Genomic DNA, 16,023 nt, shown 5'->3' with positions numbered 1-16,023 from the left:
TATTCCAATGGAAAATGGCTAGCAAAATCACCCCAAAATCACTTTCCAGGGGGTCCCATCTTAGCTGAAATCATGTTCCGGTAGCAGCAGGGGTTTTCACTTCTACCTGTGGACTTAAAAACCGCAGACTTGGCAACACTGAATTACACTCTTAAAAATAAAGGATTTCTTGTCGGAAGAATCGTTTATTCCAATTTATTATGATCAATAATATAATAAATAAAAGCCAAATATTACAGTCAAAGAAATGTCCGTAAAAACAGGACCCAATATATTGTGTTACTTTAAGAATACATTTTGTTCATGGGTGTTTTAATTGTATTTTGAATTACACATTGTGTTGTGTTGTGTTTAAAGTTAAAGGAAATGTCTGTAAACTTAACAGATAGTATCCTGGAAAAAAAAAAACTGCAAGTATCTTTTTTTTTGTTGTTGATGGATTTTCCAAAAAGGCTTTTAAAGAGATTCAAAGCCTTCATTTCTTATATGCACTACAAAAATAATCAATTCTGTGCCTAATTGCAAAACTATTGTGTTCACTACATAATAGATTAATATGAATGTATTGTAAATCTATCATCCTATTATTGCTCTTGAATCTTGTTGTGTTTCTAAAAGTACAATGAAGAGACAGAAGTCATAATCAGTGTCTTCATGTACAGAATTGTTCTCTCGTTTTCTTGGAAAGTCTGTGTATGAGAAGGAATGAGAGCCAGAAAGAGGATCAAATATGTGTAATCATTTATTGGCACATGTAGAGCAGATCTCATACTCCAGCTGACATCATTGTGTGCTATCTGAAGTCTATCTGCAGCGGGAGACACTTAGCTCCGACAGTCTTCCAGACGTCTATCTGTCTTCACCACTCATTGACCTTGTGAGCAATCGCAATGCATCCTGAATGATTGAGTGCGTCTGTGTGTGTGTGTGTGTGTGTGTGTGTGTGTGTGTTTGTTTGTGCGCTCATTAAAAGCAGAACGAGATGACTGCTGAACAAACAGCATTCTCATCTGACGTCCCGTTGGCCGTGATTTGTGGCCCGCTGGCTTACGCTGCAGTCTGCTATCAGATGGTCACGGCATCATACATAATCGAGAGGGAAATGGGGTAGATATCACCTCTGTTTGTGGTATTGTTGAAATCTGAGTGTGATTGTGTTGTTCCAGCTGTGATTACAGAAGGTCACTCAGACCTGCTTCACAAACATTAAATTACAACAGGGATGAAAATGTAATTGAAATCCAGCTCCACTCTTGTTCAAGGATTGGTATCTCATTCATATGCAGGATATTAATCCCTAATGCACTCTCTCACTTTGTTGTGCAGGTTGTATAAGCTATGCATACACACACATACATGCAAATTATACATGCATAATTTGTCAGGGTTCAAGGATCCTATTATTATTTAGGTGAATCTGTCACAAACTCACAAAACACATATGTATTTAACCCCAAAAATATGTATTATTATTATTATATATATTTTGCCATCTAAAATATTTTTACATGTTTTGAAAGAAGTCTCTTATGCTCTCTATATATATATATATATTTAAATACCGTAATAAAAACATAAATATTATTATAACTTAAAATAACTCTTTTCTATTTTAATATATTTTAAAATGTACTTTATTTTTGTGAGGGAAACTGAATTTTTAGCATAATTCAGTGTCACTTGATCCTTCAGAAATCCTTCTAAGATGATGCTCAAGAAACATTTCTTAATATTATCAATGTTGAAAATAGCTGTGCTGCTTCATATTTTGTGGAAACCATGAGATTTTCTCCAGTCTTTGATGAATAAAAAACAGCATTTAATTATTTAATTATTTATTTATTCATTAATTAATTCATTCATTTAGAATGTAATTCATTTGCGTTTTTGTTTGCTTGTTATTTGCATAAATACAAGAAATTGCAAAAATGATATTTAAGACCATGTAACATTATTTTCATGAGAGTTAAGCACATTTTGCCTCCAGATCTTGTTACAATAATGTCCAGTGAAAATTCTAAATCTTATTATTCAAATTATAATTAGAAAAAACTAAATGCCTTCATACTGTCAGTGAATCTCAGTCACCTCAGTCACCACAGTCACTGCAGTCCTCAGCACCCAGGTTAACGAGATCACAATCACCTGTATTCTGATTCCGCGCACCTGCTACAGCCAATCAACCTCGACTATATCAACACACTGCCCGCACTCCTTCCTTGTCCGGTCTACCGTTCACTACCCGAACCTTACTTACCTGCAGAGTTCATGCCGTGCCACCGTTCCTGATCTCCACCGTTCCTCGGATTCCTGCAAACCTCCTGAGCCCTTCCCTCCATCACGGACAGATATACTCACCTCTTGGCTGCACTCACGTCCTCCTCACAGTTCCCCTCAGTGACGTTCAATAAAGACCTCAGTTTGACCATATTCCTCCGTGTCTCCTAGTCTGTGTGCTGACACATACATTATTGTAGTATTAGTTTTACTCCCTTTATACCAAGAAATGCTTTGTATTACAGTAATTTTATTAATATAATAATAAATTCATGCAAAAATTGCTGTTATATTTAGGAAACTTCCCACTGAGCATAGATGGATAGATAGACTGATTGATTGGTTGATTGATCTTAAATAGACTTTATTTTTTAATGCAAACATAATTTCTGTTTTGATTTTCCAGAGAATTGTGACCTGGACTTCTTTTCGTGATATTTACCCATATGCAGATTTCTCTTTCAAAGAAAGCAGCAGACAGCCGTGCACTTGAGGATTTGCTATTCACGGCTTTGATTTACAGCTTGGAATTTCCTCACACATGAATTTTAATTTGTAATCAAAGAATTAGAGCTGTTTGTCCTAACAGTGCGCTCAGATAATCCATTTCACTTTGCCCGCGCCGAAGCTCTGGCCCAGTGTGTAATAAGCATATTTTGGCACATGAACCCCCTCGGCACTTCTCTCCTGGGTTTTATTCTGGACAGCGATGTCTACAGAATTACCCAAATTAAACACAACCAGCTGACAGGGTTCATATGCCTATAGTCACAGATGCCAACCTGATATGAAGACGAGAGCTCTGTTCCAAACATAGTGAGCTGCCTACATAGACAGCATTTTAAGGCATGAATAACATAATGGTGCCTTAAGATACTTCTTAATTCTTTTGTTAATTCTGTATTTTAAATGGATATTAATCTTCTTTACCTTGCAATACAGTCGTTTACAAGCTGCACATGCAAATAAATAGTTGATAGAAGACATTTGCAAGTTTTGTTTCTTATAGTGACTTGTAGGTAAATATCCACTTCATCCAGCACTGTTATTGTTTTTGTCTTACAAAATATCCTTTCACCGCTTGGAAGTGGGAATTCGCTGCAAATGATTCAGTGTGTGAGTGAACTATCGTAATGAATCAAACTGAACTGCAAACAATTTCAGACCTTTTTTTAGGGTTTCTGCGGGTTTTAATAAGGTCTTAAAAAGTTGCCCGTCCACAATTGAAAGCCTAAAATCAGAGAAGAAAGTTTTAAATTCACAAAAACATGGCAATAAATGTTTTACATGCAATTTAAATACATGTACTGCAAATAAAATGATATCTTTCACAGTATTTTTGTTTTGCTTTCCAATACAAATATCTAAACACCCTTAAATCAATACACATTTGCTTGAGAATACATCAATATGAAGTCTTGTTTTCCTAGAAATTGGACAAAATTAAATGAGACTTTGCTTTAAACAAGAACAAATATCTGTCCCTTTTTTCCTTTGAATTAAGTGACTACTTAATTTAAGTTCATGTTATTTAAAGTTAATGTCATTAACAGAGTTTTTTTGTAAATTGTATTTTCAAACTTTCAAGTGTTGCTAATACAAGACATTTACATTTAATATAAATATATTGTCTTCCATTAATTTATTCCTTGAATTTGTGTTTTGTTCTTTAAAAAGTCTTCAATTTGCCTTTGTAAAATCTGCAGAAACCCTTTTTTTAAAAACCGACTAGTCCATTTGACCGATTAGATCAAATGATTGATTCATTTGTGGCATTGTTTCTGATTCTAGTCAGCTGGTAGAAAACACCCATGACATGATTGCTAAAATATAATCAGAGAGAATGATTCTCATGTTAATATTACTGGGGCTCGTACTCCAGTAAAAAGGCTCTAGCGTGTGTATTTGTGGTTTGCATTATCCTGTGCCCTGTAAACATTGTCCCTGTGCCATGCCATGCAATAAAAAGAACACAACAGAATTCCTAAGTGTTGGGTTTACTGAAAACAAACATGGCGAGTTTGTACACAGAGGCCGGTTTTGGACGTGAGGCCTTTCATTTCTATTAAAATGAATCAGCTTGAGCCCTCTGTTTGTTTTGATGCTGTGCCCCCCCCCCCCCCTCGTATGAGACTGGCCGCGTTTTCTCAGAGCCAGAAAATCCGTGGGTAAATATCAGTGTGTGTGTATGAGTGTGTGTGAAATAAAGAAAGGTGAGGTTTTCATTCCCAGCGCTCCATTCGGAAACTAGATAATAAAATGTGTTTGTGCCAGATACAATGTGGCCGTTATCTTGTGACGGCAAGGCTTGAAATCGTACAGAACATGCTCATTAATTGATAATAATATCTGTAAGAGAAGAAAAGAGGTAAGATAGGCGACAACCGGCATTATTATGACACAATCAGTGGCATGCATTCAGACATATCTCAACACAACTGATGATTATGCATAAGCCTCACAGGGCGCCCTGAGGCGGAGAGCGTTTCAGCATTTATTTGCGACCACTTTTGTATATTCAGATGGCTCCTTCAAATGCCATGGAAATCGTAGTCAGCCTGGGCTTTATTTAGAGCGATTCTCATTGGCATCATCAGAAATGAAGATAATCTCCGATCAAGATGTCTTTCTGCTTTCTGATAAACACAATATGTGGTTCTTAACAAGCGAGGCACAATTTTGTTCTTCACAGTCAGCAGGGAAAACAATGTTAATTGCAAATAAAATAATGTTAATTGCACATAGATATGGTAACAAAACAAATGGGCCTTTAAATGGGATGAGAAATCCCATAAAAGCTGTGTGTCCAGGCAAATTCTTTGGTATTTTGGTGAAAATTCATGCATTATCTGATGAAAAGTGAAACATTAAAGTGATGTTTATAATGTTACAAAATATTCCTGTTTCAATTAAAATATTGAGCAGCACAACTGTTTTAAACATTATTAATAATAAAAAATACTTGAGCACCGAATCAACATTTTAGAATGATTCCTGCAGAATGTGACAAAACATTTCAAACACACACAAAAAAAGTAAAATATTACACACACACACACATATATATATATATATATTAGTGCTGTCAAATGATTAATCGCGAATAATCGCATCCAAAATAAGTTTGTTTACATAATATATATATATATATATATATATATATATATATATGTGTGTGTGTGTGTGTGTGTGTGTGAATGTGTTACACACACATAAAAAACAAAAAACAAAATACACACACATACAGTATATATTCTGAAAATATTTACATATACATTTATATATTTATATTATTATGTTTTATATTGTATATAAATATATTTAATATATAAACATAACATATTTTTCTTAAATATATACATGCATGTGTTTGCATTTATATACACATAATAAATATACACAGTACACATACACATATTATGTAAACAAAAACTTTTATTTTGGATGCGATTAATCGCTTGACAGCACTTATATATATACATTATTGATTGATTGATTTATTTTATTAAATGACATCAACCACCATTTTCACTAAATCTGCTACATTTACATCAGTAAGACGTTTTAGACAAATGGAAAAAAATAATTAAAATAAATTCCTGGTCTTACTGACAAATGATGGATATTAAATGGGTTGCAAAACCAGTAGAGAACCACTGATCTAAAAGAGCTGCGGATGACTGCTGATGAAAGTTTATGTCTTTCATTACTGTTGGATATAATAAAGAAGGCCTCTTGAAGTCCAGGTTCAGTTTGTAACATTACACTGTAGTTTTTACTTTCAGATGAAGCTGCAGTGAGGAGGTGCAGAAGTCAAGCCAGTTTAAAAACAGCCATTAAAATTCTATGCAGCTCATGTCAAACACACTTCAAAGTGCCCTTTAATGCAAATATGAATCACAGATCTGACCGGCTCGACGGGGGAAGGATGTACGTTTTAAATCAGTATGATTTAATGATAACAGAATGAATATTAATGCAATTCAAAACTTCTGGATTTCTCCCCGGTTCTCAAATCCTCACATCTTCACATCCTCATCCTCACAGTCTCATCTTCATCTTCCAATCCAGTCTCACAGGATTCTGCAAAGCCTCAGATATCCTCAGATATTATTATGTATTTAAATGATGCTGTCAGTTGTTTGAGGAGGACAGAAGCAGGGACAAAAGCAAAAGGATATTTTTCATTACAGTACTGAATGAATATATAAGTTTGTGTCATTATTCTGCACACGACAGCAGCAAAATTAATTTCGTGAATTGAATCGCATTGAATTGAGTGCATGAATGAGTTTCGAACAAGCAAAGCAAGGAGTCAAGGTTTGGCCGATGAGAAAGGCAACATTATATCATCAGTAACTGTATGTTTCATAAGTAAAGTGCTTTTCTACCAAACATTTTCATCTTTGCATAGACACTGAAACGTATATTATTTTAAAATATTGACAATGACAAAAATGTTTGATTTTACATACTTTAGTAGGTTAATTTTATTGTATTTAATCAATCAGATTAGTATTTATTGTACAATACCATCACATTGTATTTAATGCATTTACCTTATTTTACATTCAAAGGGTTTCATTTCATTTCAACAGTATTTTAATTTAAATAAAATATAAACTTTTAATTTTGCATTTAAGGCTGTATATATTTAATCAGTAATAAAATAGTAATAATTTTAAATATTTAAAGTCACTTATCTATTTTAAATGTAATTTTTTTCAAATTTAATTCAAATTTATTCTATTTATGTAATTTATTAAGCTGAATTCATTAAGCTTCATTGTCACATGATTCTTCAGAAAGCTGATATGCAGTTTATATGATTAGTTATTTAATTTAATAAAAACTTTTTATTTATATTATTATTAACAGTATATACTGTTAATAACTTAATATTTTTGTGAAAACCAATATTTTTCAGGACTCTTTGTTGAATGGAAAGTTTAAAAGAACAGCATCTATTTGAAATAGAAATGTTTTGTAGCACTATAAATTTCCCTATAATGCATCCTTGCTGAACAAAACTTTTCAGTCCATCCATCCAGCATCCATAGATTGATAGATAGATAGGGAACCACATGTGACGAGAGGACAGAAAATGAACTTACATCCTAAATGCAGAGGTTTAATGGAGATGTTAGCCGGGCCTTTGAGCACACAAACCTGCGAGACCTTTTAAATCTGCTCTTTACACTCAAACACACAGCATCTTAGTTTCCATGAAGTGACAACACCTGACCTTTATCTGCAGGTGAACAGACTGACTCACACACCTAGCAGAAGTGTATTAAACACACAGATCATGATGGTACGGGCCTTTCATCAGTGCACTGGCTGTAATGACTCTTACTCTGTAAGTGCTGCGGAGGAATCGGGTCATTCGCCGGGAATCGCACTTGTATTCTTGAGATTTTTCCTTCTGCTAATTATACATAAAATAGATTTTAAAGTGCAGAAAGTTCACGACTGCTGTGACCTTGACAGCCATCGGCTCTGCATCAACAGCGTTTATGCCGCAGTTTGGCGTGAAGCTGCCATAAAGGTCTTTGATCTCCTGCTGATGCCTGAAGGAAATACAAAAGATGTTCCATTTAAAAGGAGAAAAGTCATGGGGAGGAGGAAGGATATAGGAGAAGCCAGGGGGAAACAAGACCGGGGATGTTTCCTGCAAATATATAATGCCAAACGAGAGATTCGTCCAACCTCCAGCTTCCTCTGGCTCTCAATAGCAGGAAGGAGTCAAAGAGAGTAATGTGTGATTTGCCTCAGGTTCCTGGTGCAATCTCAAGTAGGGGCGACCCAGAGTTCCTCAAATCCCATTGCCGTCCTGTCACTGCGGTGGCCCTGAGCAAAACACTTATCCAAGAGTCTTTACCTGCAGTTAAAGTAGTGATTTGGAGGCTAGGAAGGGAAAATCACTAATTAGGTGTCTTGTTTGGGTTAGACAACACTGAAATTCAATGAAGAACAAACAGAGACTTTTGCACAAGGGATGGGAAGATTGATCTTGAAGTATCGATGTTTGGCATTGAAATAAATGCGTAAAAATTTTTAATTGGCTTTATAAGCTAATAGTTGTTTAGGATAGGAGCTATTTTTCTATTTTAACATGCAGAAATGTGTGCAAAAACACGAAAAGTGTTCAAATCAAAAAAGAGCAGATAATTTTTTTACATAAAAAAACAACAAAGCTAAATATAAAGTATTTCTTTCATTTTATTTGTATAAAAATGTGTATTATTTGAATAGTTTGTAACACTTTATGTATAATGCATTATAAAGGGTTATTAAAGCCTATTATGCATAATAATTATTAATAATGTGTGTTGTAATGAATCATATCTTGTCGTAAATAATTATAACCGTATTTAAAGTGCAGCGTGTAACAATGAATCGATAAGTGTTATTATGTATTAACTGTGGTTACATTTATTCATGAGATGGTACAGTGCATTATAAGGTGCATTACAAGGCATAATTAATGCATTAAAACTATTTTATAATGCATTAGACTCAAAGGCTTTAAATAAAGTGTTACTGAATAGTTAATGGATGTTAGTATGTTAGTTATTTATGTTGTTAAATATAAAAAGAATGCATATTAAATATGAATTATTAATATTAAGTACCAAAATGACTAACACTGAAATAAAAATAAATAGAAATATTAAAAAACAAAAACTAATAAGATGACAAAAGCTCAAACTAAGACTTAAACTGAATATAAAAATAAAAGCTAATTAAAATAGTAATTTATATATATATATATATATATATATAGACACATTTTAAACCGCTCAAATGTCTGGGGCAAATAATTTCGATTTTTTAAATGTTTTTTTAAAGAATATATTACATTACATAAAAACAAAAATATTATTACCATTTAAAATAACTCTTTAAGATAATAGATTTAAAATGTAATGCATTAACTTTTTAAATCAATTTTATTCTGGATTGTTTTTTTTCTAAATGAGTTTTATAAATAAGAACTCATTTATTTCTAGTCGCATATGAAAATCTGAGCAACATCTGAGCAAAATTATAGCAGATTGGAGAGTTTATTATTCTTACAGTGCGTTCGGGGACAAGACATGTCAAGTGAAATCACATCAAGACCTTCACTGTCATGTGAATAAAAAGAGGTTACGCTGTAAAATGAAATTTCTATTCTCCATCCTTACTTTACATTATTGAAGCAGCGGCGGTCTGGAGTGTTAAACAAACTGACCCTTGACCTGATCTCACGGTGACATTATTATTATGAGCTCCTGCTGGATTTATACACTTCATATCAGCCAAGAAAATGAATCCATATTCCTCCCCATTCTCATCTCCCAACTCTGCTGTCACATGTAATTCTGTCTCTAGATAGGATGAATAACTCTTGATGGAGACTAAATCAGATCGTATTAACTAATAATTTCTTTGTGAAATTGTGTGTCAGACATCTGAAACGCTTTCAGGACTGAATTTTGATGCTCATTTCCCATAAGAACTTATACATAATGATCTTAGAGCGCCACATGGTGGTTGATATTAGAATTAAAGCGGAAAATCAATATTGGCTGGTCTTTCTTGACTCAGGCCATCCAGATCATCAACTAGGGCTTTGTTTACATATATAATCTCTGAAGTAACATCTTATGTGTCTGTCTGATTGTGAATTTGACCTTAATACTGAGCTTGCTACATGAATTGGATTCATATATATCAGAAAAGGGTAAAACCTCTCTCAATTTTCTGCGTAATCTCCCTGAGATTAATTTACTGAACGAAGACTGTAAAGCCATTCCCACCATCTCTAATCCCTCTTATCTTCAAAAGCACCTTCCCGTTTCCCAGCAGGAGGAAGAGTGTGTCTGAATTTATGACAGGCTTCAGATCGGCCTGCTCTCAGCACAGAGACCTGAATTAGATTAGCCAGAGTTTGAGTCCATGAGTGCACTGACCCCAGACCAGCTCATAATCAGGAAGAGACCAGACTAGTGTGTTACGGTTCATACAAAAAGATGAAATCAGAGGCCAAACTCATTCATGTGGAACAGTGTTGGCTTTCTTTATCTTTTCCTTTTGGGTGAATCTTATAAAAACATGTCTGAGTCACAATTCACCCCGAAATCAAAAGAGAAAAAGGTTTTATATTTTACAAGAAAATGTAACCTATTTTTGGACGACTTGAGTATGGTGGCATTGCTTTGAGGTGTGTGTGTTGTTATGATTCCCATTATTCCCAATGTTGACTCTCATTTCTATATTAAATTAGTGCTCTCAAATGATTAACAGCGATTAATCACATCCGAAATAAACGTTTTCGTTTACGTAATATATGTATGTGTACTGTGTATATTTATATTTATGTATATATAAATATACACACATACAGTATATATTTAGAAAATATTTACATGTATATACATTTATATATTTATATTCTTATATTTTATATTATACATAAATATATTTAATAAACATAACATATTTTTCTTAAATTTCTACATGCATGTATTTGTATTTATATATATATATATATATATATATATAATAAATATACACAGTATACACACAAATATTATGTAAACAAAATCTTTTATTTTGGATGTGATTAATCATGATTAATTTAATTAATTAAAAGCACTAAATAAAATGTATAATATATAATATGTAGTATGGGAACAGCAGGACAGGAGAAGTGCAAATACATTTAAACATAATATAATATATTAAATAAAATATTAGTATAAATAAATGCATTTAAATATTTTAAATAATTACATCATGTAACTCAATTTTTTTTTAAAGAAATCTCTTTTGCTCACCAAGACTACATTTATTTGATCAAAAAGCCAATAAAAATGGTAATATTGGAAAATATTATTACCATTTAAAATATTTTTTTTCTAAATGAGCTTGAATAAATGAGAACTCCATTAATTCTAGTCAGATATGAAAATCTTATAATATAGCCTACTTGGAACAATATATTACTGGTAATCAGAATTTTGTTTTGTTTTGTTTTTGATCTAATTATATATATATATATATTTAAGAGAAAATGAATGGATACATTTATAATTACATTTAATGATAAAACAAAATCTAAATAAAAAAATAAATAAAAAATAATTATTTGGCAATGATCAAATCGTGAAAATGGAAAAAAAAAAAAAAACATGTCTGAAAGATTTTTGAATGTTATATTAATTAAAATCTGTATCTTTATAATGTAATCCGAACATTATATTAATCAGGTCTTATTGTCTTATTTTGAAATAATAAAAAAAAAAAATCTAAAAATGTGTCTTTAAAATAACACAAAATATTAATAATGACATTTATATAAAATAAATTGGTTTTAGTATTCAAAAGAATAATCGTATGCTCACCAAGGCTGCATCTATTTGATCAAAAATACAGTAAAAACAATAATATTGTGAAATTTTTTTTTTCACAAAAAGTTTTCAATTTTTATGTATTTTGAAATATTTCTTCCTTTGATGGCAAAGCTGAATTGATGATCCCCCAGAAGTCATCTAATATGCAATACACACACAGGAGTATATATTTCCCTGTTCTCTTGCACTTATTTGCCTTTTCTTTCACCTGCAGTGTCTATCTCTCATGGCCTTTTCATTATCCTGTTCCAGTCTTGCGTTGGTTTGTGGCTTGTGTGTGTGTGTGTGTGTGTGTGTGTGTGTTTAAAGGTCACATGCTACTGTCTATCTCACTGAATAACTTTTAACTTCAATCTGCCGACAGTCCGTTACGGTGCTCGGAGTCTTCTTTCCTTTCAAACAAAAGATCCAAATCCATAAACATCAATATAGACTTGATAGACCTTCTCACACTGCAGTTTGAATATATAAACTCAAATCAGATTTGATTTTAGCATAACCTATTCCTTCAAGCTGCCTTTATTATAAACTTCTACCTTTCATCTTCAGTCCTTCTGCATGTGTTGTGGTGAGACTGTCATTCACTGTAGTGTGTTGCCATGTACCATCCATCAGCCACACTCCATTAATCCAGGACTGTGTGCCATCATGCTGGATATCAGCTCCACTGAACTGAGCAATAGGGAACAATACTGTCTTCATTATTACTTCTATTATTTGAAGGAAGCATCCCGGTTGGGTGGAAAAGAATGGAGGTTATCGTAAAAGACCCCTAAAGAGAAATAAAATGTTCTCTGCTGCCTTTTTCTCTCAGCAAATAGGATTCCATGCTTGATGCTTTCACTATTTTCCAGTGCTATTATTTGTTGGGATATTCGAGTGTGTGGTTGTGTGCGTTTGTGTGGTCCGATGACTGACTCTGCAAGCGATATGACACTCCATTAAATCAGTCAGACCCCAACGACTGTTTAAATGGCATTTCAGTGTTATAATGGGATTTTGTGCATCTCTAGAACTCTCTGTCCCATTATGAGGCTATTATCGGCTATATATCATCACTTTATCCATTTACAACCATTAAGCTCATTTTTAGTTGCCCTTTAATGTCTCTAGTTCTCACAGATAAATAAACAATCGAAAGGAATTATTTTTAGAGGACATGTTGCCACTGTGAATATGAATGGTAAGCATTACTGCACTGCTTTTTCTCTATAGGAATAACCTCCAAGTGAGAAAAAAAGATTTCATTATTAAAATCTGCCTCAGTGAAGATGGCATTTACATGTGTGATTTAAAGGGATAGTTCACAAAAATAAAATAAAATAAAATGTAAAAATATTATCGAACGAGATCCAAGGTTTGCTTTTATTATATTTTTTAATTAATTTTACTTAAGTTTCTAAAAATGCATTTATTTATTTATTATCCTTTTTTGGATCTCGACTGCCTCATTTCCATGCACTTTTATTGTATGGAAAAGAGTGGCCAATACATTCTTCAAAATAATTTGTTATGTGGAAGGGATAATGTTGGGTAGAGGTTTGTGAACTGATTCACAAGAGAAAACATGTTGAGATTTCATATATCTTCACAGTTTTCATGGGAATCATAAAATAAATAAAGTGCTGTATTGTATTATCCAGAAGATGGCGCTGTTGTGTTTCCAAATTGCTGCTGGAACAAAACAGCAATTGTCTACCCATGTTCATGCTATTGCTATACCTATGTTTATGCAATTGTGGACACTAACAATTCATAATTGAAGACAGATTACACCCAAAACACTTCTTTTCAATAAGATATTTCTCAAAAGATCAAATATATCCTGACTTGCCCAGACATGCATTCATTTGCACCCCTCTCTTTCTTTATTTGCAGTTCTCTTAAGTCAGAACTGTTGTCACTTCTGTTAAAAGATCAACAGCAGCTGTCCTTTAAATGTTCATATAAAATGTACTTTTAAATAAGGTCAGATAATTTGATTACATTATAGAAAGTCCTTCATTGTCCTGCTTTTTGAAAAGCAGTAGCCTATTTGGTCATGTGCAAAGTAGGACAGGATATGCAGATGTTGCCAGCATTGTTCTGGTGTCTTTCTCACTGCAGTCAGATTTTGAAAAGTACATTTCGATGCTATTTTGGTCATAACAACCCACACACTGATAGCCATGCACTGACAACTAACTGAATAAATCACACATTATGAGAAGGATATGACTGTGCTTTTTCTTTCTCTGTCTCCTTAACAACACAGTCGCTAGCAGCAGAAAACATAACAATACTGCATGATCATGATATAATCAAGATCATAATATAATCAAGATATAATCAACTTCACAGAGATGAAAATTGTGGGGTGCTTTTAGGGAAGAACAGGCATGATTGCATCACATTTGGTCCAAGCACCTAACCTAAGGGCTTTATGCAACTTTATGCAAATGTTGGCTAAAAACTACAGTTGGGTGTGAGATTGAAATGCTTGGATCACATTTAATGATCCTGAATGTGAGGAGAGAGTGATGCCAGTTTGTAATGAAATTGGATGCTGGCAGCTTTTCTTTCCTTATTCTGAGAAACTCAGATGAGATATTTGATCTGAGCACAGAGTCCAGACATTTTGTTAGATTTGCCAGGGATTGTTCCTTTTTGCTTTGTTGAACATCTACATAGGCAATTATATATCTGAATATTATTGCATGCAAATATGCCTCCATATTATTAGACACTCTTTGAAAAAAAAAGTAAAAAGTTTTGAGGAAATGCGGGTGTAATGATTTTTTTGTATTATTTATGTATGTATGTATATATATATATATATATACTGTATATATATAAAATTAAAAATAAAAATTTGTCCACATAAATATTAAATTAATAAAAAATATATTTTAAGTTCTCATGAAAGAAGTACTAAAAATATTCAGGAAAAGTTAAAATGAGCATTCTGTAATATTATATATTTCAAATATCTGTTTATGAGGTTTTTTTTACCCCCTTTCTTTTAACAGTGACAGCCATAAATAAATAAATAAATACTTAAAAGCTAATTTCTTGGACGAGGTACCTGTAGGCTTTTAGTATTTTGCATAAACTATACTTTAATGGATATAAAGTATATAATAATCGTCAGGTAGGCCTATTATTTTAACGTCCATACATCTAAATAAGTGCATTCAAACTACACTTGGATACTATACTTTAAATCAAAATATATATGTCTATAATGGATAGTCTATATAATCGTCAGGCGTTATTACTTTTAACGTCTATATATAATCTACTATCTAAATAGGTGCATTGCATACAAATACTGTAAATGGTTGACATTACTAAACTTACCATAACGAAGGTCATGAATATTAATGAGAACATGCTGACGTTCCGTGGTAACCTTCCAATGAAGAAGACTTTAATCTTGAATATTAAACATTAGTGCTGACGTCACGTGGTTGCCGTCCAATTGTTAACGACTGGCTCATGAATATTAATTAACAAGCCTTCACCGTAGAGGGAGCAGTATCTTATTTAGAAATATAGAAAAGCGCCCCTTTCTAGACCCCGTTAATGGTAGCGTCCTCTGTGATAGTTGGTTTCGTTTCCTCACCTTCGGAAAAACAGATCAGTTTGTACGGAATCGCAGCCGAGGTCCGGTCTTTTCTTCCAGCGCGCGAGCAGGATTCTCAAGCCGTCAAACTGGAGCCCTACAGAATGAGCATGTTTAAAGGGAAACGTCGAAATCACCGGTGTAAGTTTACGACCATCAAGTGTAACTTTGAGAATGTGTTGTTTTGCATTCAGTGCATTTCTCAGTATTTGCATAAGCTCGCAATTAGTCATAGAAAGCATAATGATAGTAAAGAACGGTATAGTGTATATGTTTGTATCTTTTCCATGCCCTTTCTGTCCGTATCACCTGCTCAGTTCAGTTGCATGTTGGCAAATTGTCAGTGTTGTGCATGAGCAGCGTTATCTGAAAGATAAGACATCCTCATAATGCTGAATCCATTACTGAAGTGGTCTGATATGGGAATCTATTCAAACCCTTGGCAATTCTATTATGTGTTATTACAGCATGATGGTTGTATTTTGATATTTTGGCCATTCAAAGGAGCTGAAATGACCCATCTTGTGTGAATGGACGGTGTCATTGTCCTCCTCTAATGTTACATTGAGCCAGAGTCAACTAAGTTCCATCTTTTAATGGTACTTTTAATGACCATTGTCCTCCTCCTCCTCATCATCATCATCATCATGACAGATCTGTGCAGGTAATCCATTAGCTGCAACTAAACTTGAGATGCATGTTAAACAATGACATTGTGCACATACAAATGTGTGTTATGAG

General features: G+C 33.3%; 1 protein-coding gene across 3 annotated transcripts in view; it reads left to right on the top strand.

Moving 5' to 3' along the window:
- The window catches only part of LOC306863177 (RNA-binding Raly-like protein), a gene marked incomplete at its 5' end in the record, with an annotated part of 56,779 nt that overhangs the window by 13,382 nt on the left and 27,374 nt on the right, over positions 1-16,023 (top strand). Inside the window, one exon of one of the 3 annotated variants that reach the window (XM_079406390.1) lies at positions 15,144-15,423. The exons of 1 other annotated variant lie outside the window; for it this stretch is intronic. In XM_079406390.1, coding sequence (XP_079262516.1) covers positions 15,243-15,423 — 181 coding nt within the window. Of the gene's footprint in view, positions 1-15,143; positions 15,424-16,023 lie in introns of those variants that run through there. One more of the 3 variants, XM_079406391.1, reaches the window with a different exon arrangement.

This window comes from Barbus barbus (genome assembly GCF_936440315.1).
Source record: "Barbus barbus genome assembly, chromosome: 44".
NCBI classification, from domain to species: domain Eukaryota; kingdom Metazoa; phylum Chordata; class Actinopteri; order Cypriniformes; family Cyprinidae; genus Barbus; species Barbus barbus.
This window is presented reverse-complemented; position numbering and strand designations above follow the sequence as displayed.